The following is a 12,863-nucleotide window of genomic DNA, read 5'->3' as shown; positions in this document are numbered from 1 at the left end:
CAGAGACCCGGGTTTAATCCCAACCATGGGTGCTGTCTCCACGGAGTTTGTACGTTCTCTTCATGACCTGCGTGGGCTTTCTCTGAGATCTTTGTTTTCCTCCCACACGCCAAAGATGTACAGGTTTGTAGGTTAATTGGCTTGGTATAATTGTAAATTGTCCCTTGTGTGCAGGATAGGAGTTAATGTGCGGGGATTGTTGGTTGGTGCGGACTTGGAGGGCTGGGCCTGTTTCCGTACTGTATCTCAACTAAACCAAGCTGAGCACTCCCCCTTTGGTTTCCAATGATACTTCAATGTAGTCCCTTCCTGGTTCTTTGATTAATAGGAACAATCAATAAAAAAGAAGTGTACAGCCCAGTTAGCAAATAAACGACATGTTTCTACAGTTCATATCCTTACAGAAGCTGTAGAACATTTCTGTGGTTTACCATATCTGCAGTGTGATTTAAAACCTGTTTATATCCCATCTTTGGAACAGAAACCATGCCTGAAATGCACAACAAATTGCGAAACCCTGACCTCATGGTCTAAGCATAGTGCATGTCTTTTCTAAGAGTATAGTTTGCAAAGATACAAGCTGGCTGAAGCAAAATAAAACTTTCCATTTCATTTGCTTCTAATTACTTATTGATAGTAAGCAAATTACTCAGCGAAAGGATCTGAATATTTTGAGTGTGAATACCAGTGGTGGGTTTCATTCCATTTGTCGCATGCTCTGATTTCAGCCACAATTTAACACTAGTATCTCTCCACAGCAACATGGCCAAGACTACAAATTGTGCAGCACATTGGTTGGTGTACTGTTTTTCCAGATGGAAGTATTCTTTAGCTATTAAATATTTAAAGGTTCATATTTTCCTTAAATAATATTTTTTCAATTTATTGAATAATACTTCATCTGTGGCAATTTTACACTGTTTGCCATTTATGGGTTAGAGTTATGCAGCATGGAAACAAGCCCTTCAGCCCAACTTGTCCACGCTGACCAAGCAGGTACTTTGGGCTCGTCTCATTTGCCTGCTCCTCTCCCTCTAAACCCTTCCTCTCCATATATCTGTCTAAATGTCTTTTGTAAGTTGTAATTGTATCCATTTCTTTAGCCTCCCCTGGCAGGTTGTTCCAGAAAAAGCTGCCCCTAAGGTGCCTCTGAGTGAAAAGGTGGCCCCCGAAGGTTGCTCTTAAATCTCTTCCCTCTCACCTTAAGCTTCCCCTTTAGTTTTAGAATCCTCTACTCTGGAAAACAGACCGTTAAATACTGCAATCAATTAATACTGCTTTGGAATGGTTGTTAATCTTACATGAATACCCTCCATGATATGTTTTCATCATGTATTTAAGTTTTCAGTGCAAGCGTATACTAATCGATATCACTGTACTGCACAACGCAATTACGTTGAAAGCAGTGAATAAAACCTATTCATGAGGAGTAATTGCCACTGATTAAAGCACCAATCTCAGATGATAATTAATGCTGAATGAATGTATTCTATGTTTGATATTTATAATCTGAGTTTTGACTTACTGCGTGGCTCTCTGGGTCCGTCCACTGTCACCTTAATGGCTCTGTGGTAGGTGGCAACTTGAGGAGGGCTGGTGAATACAGTGATTGTCAGTGTGAAGCTTTTACCTACAAGGGAAGAAATAGAAAATATTGTTTATTTTACCATGTTTCTGCCAGACTTGTCAAACATTGCAGACTGGGAAGGAAAAGGACTAGGAAGGGGGTGGGGAGGGGGTGGAAAGGGGTGGCAATAACTTCCTTGATGCTGCAGAACTTAACCGTGTACTGCTGAGTTTTCTTTTTAAAAAAGCCACAAAAAAAAATCAAGTTTATTATGAGATAAATCTTGCTGTTGTATTTATCCGCCTCTGACATTAAGGGTGGATTGCATGCGCTCCAGGGTTTATCTCTATGGAAGTACCTCGACTGAGTTAAGGAGTAATGAAATTGTCTTATAGCAGCTGCTTCCGAAACGTGTCCCTTGGCATCAGCAATAGACCTCTGGAGCTTTTTATCCCAAGGTATCCCCAGTATCCTAGCTGGTGCGGTGACTAACTGTGTCAGTTCAATTTTTGTTTTGAACAAAATGATTAATTATGAAGCTTACTTTTATCAAATACATGTTCTCCGCTGCGTCATTCTTGCCCCATCAATAAGGTGGAAGCTGCATGAGCTCTGGTCCCTTGCCTGTCACCACTACCACTCCATGGGGCTATGTGTCTTGTGTTCTTTTTTTCTATGACTGCTATGTAGTTTCGTTCGGTACTTCGGTACCGAACGACAAATAAAGCTCTGTTATACTGTTATACTGTTATACAATCTGTTACTGGGAGGTCAGATGCAAACAGAGCAATGTTAGCTCAATATGTGCTTCCACTAGTGGGGGTGTCCAAAGAAGGACTAGGGCCTATAAGGATTCTGAACAGTTCTTCCATAAGCTGGGGTACAATGTCAACCTCATTGTGGACATTGAGCTTTGTCTCTGGAACTGTTGCACTACTATGAAGATAGACACAAAATGCTGGAGTAACTCAGCGGGTCAGGCAGCATTTCTGAAGAAAAGGAGTAGATGACCCTTAGAAGGTGTTTGAGCCAAATCATCACCTATTCCTTTACTCCAGAGGTGCTGTCTGACCCACTGAGTTACCCTAGCATTTTGTGTTTATTTGCCATGTAAACCTGCATTTGCAGTTCCTTCCTACTCATGAAGTAGTTTATATTGTGGTTTGAACCATTTTATATATCAAACTAATTGTAGATCAGGGGTGTCCTGAAGTAATTCCTTGTTTTCCCATATATCTTAGCTGTCATCGTCACTGGGTCAAAATCCTACCACTCCCTACCCAATAGGTCTGAGAGTGTACCTTCGCTGGATGAAGGGAGAGATTTAGGGTGGCTTACTACCACCTTCTGAAGGGAAATTAGTGTTGCCTATATATTCTGACCTTTCCAGTGACATTCTCATCTCATGAGAAAATCTTTGAAAGATTTCATACCAATGTAACAGGACAGTATACTACACTGCCCGCAGATGGATATGAACTCTGCATGTTTTCTATAGCGGTCTATATCGTTCCAAGATCTTTGAGTGTGAAGACTATTTTTGCTCAAAGAAAAATCTAAATATTCTTACAAATTAAGATTATACTGCAAACGCATTAATAATTCGAATACTATTCCTTTATTTAACTCTGTACCTCATCTTTACTGAACATTGACTCCAAAAAATATGAATGGAATTATCAATTGGGGGAATAATTAATCAAAGATTCTGCATTATTATAGATCAGAAATCATTTTGCAGATCTTTGACAGCTGACAAATAGGTTAGGAGAATAACATGGCATTATACCATAAACTCCTGAGATACAAAGCAAATCAGGCAAACTTTCCCAAACAGGGCATTTGGGGGTGAGGGGACAGACGTCAATCCCAAAGGCAACAGGGTTAAAGGAGTAATGACAAAAGAATAGACATTGGAATTTAAATAATCAATATGCTGGAAAGACTCGTCATTGAGCTGTCACTGCAGCTGAGAACAGTAAGTAGTAACCAAACAACAGGGCAAACTTAACTTAGACTTGCAATACTGATTCAGTAAAATTTCATGCTGATAATGTAAAATATGTATGCATTGTGTATGCAAGCAAAGAATTTCACTGTGCCTAGTCACATGTGACAATAAGGTATTCCTATTCCCATTCCTAAATACATTTAAAAAAAATTATTTGCATTTGAGTATGAGTAGCCACTTGTTTAATCGGCAGTGTGTGAGGCCATATTACAGCTTTTCAATAGCCCAGCTTGCCTCCTGTTTAACCACATTCAGATGTCCTTTCTCTTGCTGTGCATCACACCAAATGCTACTTTAGGCAAATAGAACAGTTTTATACGCAAACCAGGCAGCAAGTGAAAAATAAGTGAAATACGGGTGTTTCGCATTTTCATGTTTAAAGGAACCGTTTCTTAAAATAGTCAAATTTAAATATTCCTGTTGGCATTTAATTCTATTGCTGGGGACACAATACTCAATCCTGTCCCGTGATGTGGTTCAAAATTAGTTAATTAGCAGATTTCATAGAATAATATATATCTGTTGCCATTTTCAATGTTACAGCTAGAAATAATCACTCGTCTGTTTATTTAGTTGTATTGAACTCTCTTAAATGCAACTATGCTTGTGCTAACTTGTGGTAAATGGAGGTAACACTCAGTAGGAGATTGCTTTTATTTTTGTTACAATGCATTATATGTCATATATCATCATCAGCCTAAACCCACATAACATGATTCATTAAAGTGTGTAAGTAATTATCTCAGGATTCATAAAAAAACATTTTGGAGGCGTTTTTTTATTACCTAAAAAAATAGAATTGGTTCCACAAAGGCATTGTCATGATTATAAAGTTTCAGTTGTCACCACAAAGTGTATGCTAATGTAGCAGATTGTAATGGTGCTTGGAGAGTTGTGTGAACTGGAGATAGATTTACTCTAAGAGGATGATCCTCCTGGTAAGGCCTCTGTAAACATTGCCTTATTAAAGTAATAAAAGAATAGTAAAGCCTTGAACTAAGAAATGACATTGCCAAAATTTGCCACAGTGCCAAAATACTGGGTGGGTGGAATCTGTTAGACATCGAGTCTCATTTTAAATGAGTACAATTTTTGATTGTTTATATAATGTGCAAAATTATCTTAATTTAGAATTTAATGTAAAAGAAACAGGAACTTCAAGAAATGCAAGACTGTCAGAGCTGAACAGAGCACAAATATTTCATTTTGTTTTCCATCTGAAAGCCTTGTTTAATCAATTTGAACTTTGCAAAATGAAACCTACTCTCAAGCCAAGAAATTAAGAATCGTTACAAATAATTTTAATTGATGAAAATATACAGATCCGTTTAAACTTTGCTAGTGTGTATAATTTTATGATAAGCAATTGCAGATTATGAGTTTATAATATGGTCTTCCCTGAAGACTTTTTTTTAACCAAGCTAATAGTTGTTTCCTATTTTGTTCAAACGCAATTAAATAAATAAATAAAATACCCTTTGGCATAAAATAATGCTTCCCAATCATTTGATGAATAACACCTGCCGGTCACTACCAGCTCATTAGAAAAATATCTTGTTTGCAAAACCATAGTATATCATGTTCATTTTTTAAAAAGAAAAATCTCCTGGCACAATTGTGAGACTTGCAGAATTTGCTAAAGATTTTTTAAAAGATGCCCTATTTCCACTACATATTTAAAGTGATCAACCACAATTAACATTACATTGGTGTATTGTAGCCTGTATCAAAAAGTTATAAATAGTTGAACAAAATTATCTTAATGGTTTTATTTCATGCCATCTCTTGCAGATGGGAAGGTTGTTAAAATTATTTTTTGATATTTTGTCAGGAAAATTTAAAGAAATGTTGATGATCAATGATAGTCTTTTTTTTGTATTTAGAATATTATGCAATGATTTTTTTTTTTAATTGGCTTTTTCTATCATTATTCACAGAATTAAAATATAATTGTTAAAAATGAAAACCCCAATTATATTAAAAAAACAGAATTTTAAACAGGTGTTTCTCATTATGTGAATGGGAAAATAAAATGATGGTGTAATCAGTCACATTTCGAAGTGGTTCTTTGAATGACTTTGTGATAAACAGCAGAAGTGCAGCAGGGATATTGTCAAGTATTACTGGTAATTAAAAAGCAACATGCAAGGTCATCTTCAGTTTTTGCCAGAGAACTGTTTGATAAAAATATCTTCACCAGCAAGAATGAAAGACTATTGCTTGCACATTGTTCCTAACCTCCTAACAACGTGCTTTGCAGTTAATAAAATATCGCTTTTCCTGCTTAATTACTTTCTGAACTATATTTACGACTTTAGTTCAGTGCCAATTTTCTTCTGGTAACAACCTTAATTCTTCTTGCATTTGTGCTGAAAATCATCAAATCTCACAAGAGAATGAATGCATATGTATGGCAACAAGGTAAAGACATCTTTAAAAAAAAGTTTTTGCGCCTTGAGGGCAGTAAATCCCGAACGTCTGACTGCCATATTTTGTGTATCTCTGCATCAGCGGTAACAGTCTGCATTAGTTAAGAGATACTGCTTGAGGTCCTGCAAATAAGTGAGTGTGATTGGACGTTTTTGGCTGTTTTAAGTGCAAAGATTAACAAAGGGGAACAAAAGAAATGGAAATACGTTATTTTTTAAATCAACAATTTGTGGTACTATCTGATAATCGTTAAAAATAAACATACTTTTTTTTAAAATGGCCTTTATGTATTGATTTTGGATCACACTGAAATTGGTTCAACTCTTTGTAATATTTCTGTAAGGTGAGTTTTGATATATAAATTCAATATTTTTGTCGAATAACGATGCAATCCGTTAACCTAACTGATGATCGAGCGAGATGGAGAATATTTGAATAAAACCACAAAAAAAAAATAGTCCCGGATTAAACAGACTGTGTTTAAATCGGAAATCGGATTGTTGAATGGTCATCTGAACATCATCACTACAATTTGGTCTCTTTCGCAGCACTTAAAATGCACAATAAATAGCCTTTGGGTTTATCTATCTATAATTAGGAGGGGTTTGGTGGATTCAAAATCGCAGAAGGAAATCTTCTTCGTCAGTTCAGCAGACAGAAAATGCGTAGACCAGGACAGGGTGAAGAGGAAGGAGACGGACTGACTACGTTGCCGGGGGAGTGGACGAAGTGATCGAGTTTAGTTGAAAAATGCAAGTGGTCCTGGCGCTATGAAAGCTCAATAAAGGCCGACTCACTGTTTCTGATCAATTTACCCGCCAAGAAAATGCACAGTTGATCGACAAAACAGTCAAATAACCATCGATTTCAATTCGAATGCGATATTTTGGTTTGTAATGAAAATGTTGTTAAAAATATATATATAATAGGAGAAAATATAAAGGTGACGAAAACATGAGGTGTTTTAATCAGTGATCGTGCTAATGTCAAAGTTTTTTGTTTGTTTTGTTCAAGAAAGCAAATTAAAACATTGAAGACAATTGGAAGAGTTAAAATATTAGTGTGAGAAGGGTTAGGAGAGATTTTTTTCTAAACCTTCAGTCGAGGCAGATCTTCGAACCAGAGAATAGATATTATAAAATCAAATGATGTTATGAAATATTGCCACCTGGGTTTAAATCTCCTAATCTAGGAAGAAAATAGCCAGCTATTGGTGAGAGAACAAAAGCAATTGAATAAAATTCCTTATTGCGGTGAACTAGGGTTGAGGGAAAAGAGGTTACGGTAACCCCGAGCCCCCAGAAACCACAAAGCATTTGGTGTTGCTGGTGTAAATACCTCGTCCGCTTCTTCCCACAAATCTGAGGTCGTTAAATCGGGCCACCGTGTTCTTCATGACGGCCGAAGCGTTGCGCAGTTCTGCTGAATAATTCTCGTCGTTCCCAGCCATTACAGTGACCAGGGTTCCATCAGGAACATCTCCAAGAGCCACGACCTGCAAAAACGAATCATTTGGGCTGAAGCACCTCGAAAAGCAGGAGACCTGCACTCAAACCTACACCCAAAACACCCCCCAACAGATCGGAAACTTTTCCCACTCAACTGAGCGCCGACATCCAAACAGTTACAATGAAATTAAACCCACACCAATTACAAACCAACGCAGATAATGTAATTCTAACAGTATTTGCGTCGAATTGCACATTGTTATGCCAGGTGTATCCACGGCTCTATGTGTGTCATTAAATATGGACTATACACAATTATGTGATTTTAAATGTTATAAGGGTTTCAAATACAAATACGTGAGTTAATTGTCCGCCCACTCGAATACTATTAATGGTTTTAGTGTAATGCCTGAAATTTGAATATTGAATTTAGCGGGAAGGCCAACATTATGATCGTTTTTCGACATTAGTGAGGAGCTCAGAATAGATTTGCAAAAGAGGTTGCGTTAAACAACTTTCCCCCTGAATTGTTAATCTGTCTCTTTCCATTTTAACGGATTGAACAATAAACAAAAACGACAATTACTTGCACCATGGATCTGAAAATTCTACATCAACGTTTTGAAGCAAACCTCAATATAAAGGCGCCACAAGATGCAATTGTTTTGTCTTTTTCGTTATTTCAAGATGTTAGCAACATTCGAACGTGTGTTTTTTTTCTGTACTGACTGCACCCACGATAAATTGTTCACGGACAAATGTCAACCTTTTTTGTCGCATCGTGCAGTGAGTATTGCACTCGGGGTGATGTTTAACGTCGCTCAGAGTGGCTTTCTGATTATAATACATAATGGGACGTCCTGCTTTGTGACTAATCTTGGGACGGCGCAGCATAATATTCCAATCATTTGTAACACGTGTTTAAATCTAAAGGGATCTAACAAATCCTTAAAATGCTGAAATTCTGCTTTGGGCGTCCTGCCCGCCAATTTTATATTGATTGTGGGCATTCGGTTGAAGATGTGCAACGTCGCTGGAACAGGATGAACATAACCCCGCACCATCACTGTCCCCCCGTTATATGTGGGAGTCAAACTTTGTTTGATTAACCTCCTATAAGCATTTTGGGCCATTTCTCCACTTTGAAGGAGTATCACAAGCATCGGGGTTTGTGGTGTCCTTGTGCCAATGTATAAATTATATTCAATCCATAGAGACCAGAGAGGCACTTTATATTCCAGTGTTACCTATCTGTGTGTGTAGTTCAATGATATATTATTGGATTGTCAAATTATTAACGTTTCAATTGGAATCAATGACTATTTATTACAGAATAACGCTGTGCAATGTTTTAAAAAAAAAAAATACATTTTCGGGGCAAGACCATGTGTTAATTGAAACTCCATTAGCAGGAACGATGGAAATGCCACATAAATGTATGATCATTTGATTATGTTTTACAGCGCTATTGCAGAGTTTTAAGTGACATCTGCGGATCGTGGTATTGTCATTATTGTATTCCTGCAAACACGCACGCTGACCTATCTGTAAATACTGCGGTTGCGGCAGAAACTTTCCCAATTTGACCAAAATGTTTTTTTTTTTTAAAAACACACGTTTGAAGGATACTGACCTTAAACGCCACGGGCAGTGTCTTGTTGCACCTCCAGTGTGAAGGCAGGACGGAGCAGAGGAAGTTGAGGCTGTCAGTTCGGACTAGTTCGCCAGCGTGGTCCTGCAGAACATCGACCACCGTGCGGGTCTCGGTCCGGATCCGGGACAGACCCGGCGGGTTGGGTTGAGTCAGTGACACCGGTTCGCTCATCTTCCCCGAGCTGGACGTCAGCGTTGTGGAGGGAGGAGTGAAGCGCCTGCTAGTGCTGGGATCTACGGGAATACGCATCACAACGCCCGGTTAGAGGATAGCAACGAGGAGTTGCATACAACGGCAGGCAACCGCCTCAAACTGTGTGTCTGTGTGGCTTAACAACCCTTAGGCTTAGTCTCAATTTGGAGTAAGTCTTTTCTCTCAACCTTTTTTTAAAAAAAACACACACACACAAACTCAACTCCCACGAACAACTTTTATGTTTCGTCTACTCCACACAGGAGGGATTCAGATCGCCAATCGAAATGTCCTTGCAGTTCCGATACCCTCAACTTGTTCCTTCCTAGTTATTGAGATACTGAATAGTCCATCCCTCTTGCTCACAGATCACTCGGAAGTGTGTGGATATCCGCGTTCGGTGCCAAGACTTTCGGCAGCCGACTTCAGTGTCTGAGCCCTTCAAGCCAAGAGTTCTTCAACTTCAAAGCGGCCGAGCACCATTTCCTCTCATGTTAGTCGCGGCGAGCACATCGCCAATTCTCCACATCTAAGTCCACGCACTGAGCCAACCCCGAGAGCCGACGATCACTTTCGGTATCACTGCTGTTCCTTCCAAACCCTGTCCTCAAACAGATCTGGGCACCTCCAAACGCGCGCAAAACTTAACAGCAACAACAACACAAACAAAAACCAAAAAAAAAAAACCCCAGGCGGTGGTGCAGCGTTTCAAAACTAAAACACATAAAGGAAAGGATTTTTTTTTTTTGCTGCTTTCCTCCGCGCCCCAAAGGTTGCAGACTGCTAGAGGAACATCCAGGCGAATTGCTCAAATCCCTAGGTCTCTTTCAGAAAGTTTGCTTGCTGGCTGATTAAGGCAAGGAAGTGCACTGAGCTGCCAATATACGGTCTCCGTCAGCTCACTTGAGAGGCGCTGCCGCTGAGTGACTTCGCTCGTAGCCAGTCGCGTCCTGCGATGTGCGACTCCATACGACTGCTGCCAATGAAGGCGGGTTCTGGCCGTGAAAGAGGCCGAGCCGCCTTTGAGCCCAACCCCATTCGGAATCTTCTGCATTTTTGCATTTTGTTAATATGTTTACATAGTTGACATAGCTCTATAGCAAAATACAAACGGTATTTTCATAGGTTAAAGCTCGACAAACTCTTTATTGTGGGATTTCCCCCCCTTACTATAATGTAAAACAAAACTAGCATGAATAAGACTACTGCAACTTGGGGAACAATGGGAGATGCTGCCTGACTCCCCTGAGTTACTCCAGCGTTCTTTGTCTCTTTGGTGTAAACCAACAGCTGCAGTTCCTTCTTACACAATAACTAAGAACCTCTCTCCCTGGCTTCCCTCTCTCCTGATTCTCAGACTGAAGAAAGGCTCTACCTCTGCCCTTTCTCCGGAGATGCTGCCAGATCTGCCGAGTTACACCAGCATTTTGCGTCTCACTGGAAGGTCAGATCAGGCTGGGAGCTCATGCCATTCAACATACAGGAATGAACTGCAGATGCTGGTTTAAACCGAAGATGGAAATGGAAAGTCTGAAGTTACTCCAGCTTTTTGTGTCTGTCTTCTACTTAATATATTCCAGGTGGAATCATTTTATGCGTGGATCTTGGTGGACGTTGACAATTGGATAGGTTGCAAGGATGCACACAAGTTCATAAATCTTATAAATGGCAGAAGCCTTGCGCTTCTGATTAACCTTGCCTTTTACATAGATACTTACCATAATGGTTCATTATACCACTCAGCTATAAATACACCGTGTACAGATGATAAATGTTAACCGGCACGCGCTTGGGTACATTCTGTATGCAGCTTATTGTTTTTCTTGAGAATAACCGAACATGATTATGGGTGTAACTTTAATAATGGCACAGCCGCCCACTCCATTATTTAAAGAGATCATTAAAGTGCTGTCATTTCAACCAGGCAAATGTTTAAAAAAATGCGAAGTGGAGAAATAAGGGGGGGGGGGGGGGGGGAGATAACGAGAGAGAGAGAGAGAGAGATAATTATTAGCATCTTTCCAGGAATCAGGCAAGAACAGTTATATCTATCGTCAGTTCAGGAAGAACGCGTTCGCTACTGTTCATTGCGCATTGAATTAACTGGGGCAGTCGATTCTTCTTTAGTGATTTCTTCTGCATCACACAAATTCCTCACTGAAGATAGACACAAAAATCTGGGGTAACTCAGCGGGCCAGTCAGCAGCTCTGGAGAAAAGGAATCACCGATTTACTCCAGCTTTCTGCGTGTATCTTCGGTTTAAACCAGTTCCTTCCTGCGAATTCCTCACTGATTTCACTGCGCGCTTGTTTTCTAATTAAAGGCCATTCCTCCCCATCAATGTGGTTCGAAACCATTTGTTACAGACATTCGTACCATGCTTCAGTAGAAGGGCGGCAGATATTCGCCCCTTTCAAATAAAGCGGTTGGTTTTATTTGTTTACTCGCAGAATCAGCTTGTCTATGGGACTACCCCTGACACAAATTAGAAAGCATTACTTGTTTCAAATCAATTTTCATAAAATATCATTGAAATCCCCCCCAAAAAGAAGCCTCCTCCAAATAGAACTATTCTGCAAACAAAAATAATCAGGAATTTTATCAAGACAACTGTTTGACTTTACTTCACTCTTTTTTTCTCTCTCCAATTACACACATATCTAGAAAGCCCGGAGATCGGAATATTTACACTGTCAGATGTCTCCACATGTAAATTGAAATGATGGTAGTGGTAACATAATTGGCGAAACTGTTCACCAAAATAAAACAAACTACCCCTTTTCTATTTTTACTGGAAAGCCGGGAGGTGCATGTCATTAAAAAAGTGGGATATTGAAACAATCCGCCCGCATCCTTGCAGTTCAGAATTAATCCTTGACTACACGGTTTATTCTGTTCAATGAACTCCCTCTCATGCTTTTGCTTTGCGGTGAATATCCACTGTGATTTCTTTCTGTAAGTTTCGCTCAGTCCATCCACTCAGGGCACCCTGACCCTTTCAACCGATACTGGCTTTGCAGAATACATATAGCTCCTTGTTTGAAACGACAGGGATGTAGAATTGTGACAGATTGTCTGTTAAGTGCGGTGTAAGACCTGTCAATAACTTTCACCATAAAATACCCACAAGAATTTGCCATAAGCCGCGTGTTGTCAGTATTTGTTCTCTCTCTCTCTCTCTCTCTCTCTCTCTCTCTCTCTCTCTCTCTCTCTCTCTCTCTCTCTCTCTCTCTCTCTCTCTCTCTCTCTCTCTCTCTCTCACACACTCTCTCTCTCACACACTCTCTCTCTCTCGCTCTCTCAGCCACACAGGGCACTGTGGTGATTGATACCTGCAGAGTGGCGCTGAATCCAAAAAAGGCCGGTCACTCTTATGACACACCGTGTGCACAGCCCGCGTCTGATATTGTTTTCATCTGTGAGTTATTTGTTGAGCTCTCTCTGACTATAACGCGACTTTTGTTTTAATGGCGCTTTCTCTGAAAATGACAACATATGGAACCGAATCCGCTGTTCATCTCAACGTTGAAATAACGGACCGTTTTCTCCAACGATGTTCT

General features: G+C 39.7%; 1 protein-coding gene across 2 annotated transcripts in view; it reads right to left on the bottom strand.

Moving 5' to 3' along the window:
* Positions 1–10,053, bottom strand: part of runx3 (RUNX family transcription factor 3) — a 68,197-nt gene extending 58,144 nt beyond the window's left edge. For both annotated transcript variants that reach the window (XM_078423024.1, XM_078423025.1), the window contains exons 1-3: positions 9,090–10,053; positions 7,347–7,503; positions 1,526–1,630 (exon numbers count right to left, since the gene is read on the bottom strand). In XM_078423024.1, the coding sequence (XP_078279150.1) occupies positions 1,526–1,630; positions 7,347–7,503; positions 9,090–9,359 (532 nt within the window). In that variant the 5' untranslated portion in view covers positions 9,360–10,053. The remainder of the gene's footprint in view (positions 1–1,525; positions 1,631–7,346; positions 7,504–9,089) is intronic.
* Between the last annotated feature and the right edge of the window lie 2,810 nt (positions 10,054–12,863).

Source organism: Rhinoraja longicauda, chromosome 27, assembly GCF_053455715.1.
Source record: "Rhinoraja longicauda isolate Sanriku21f chromosome 27, sRhiLon1.1, whole genome shotgun sequence".
Lineage (NCBI taxonomy): Eukaryota > Metazoa > Chordata > Chondrichthyes > Rajiformes > Arhynchobatidae > Rhinoraja > Rhinoraja longicauda.
This window is presented reverse-complemented; position numbering and strand designations above follow the sequence as displayed.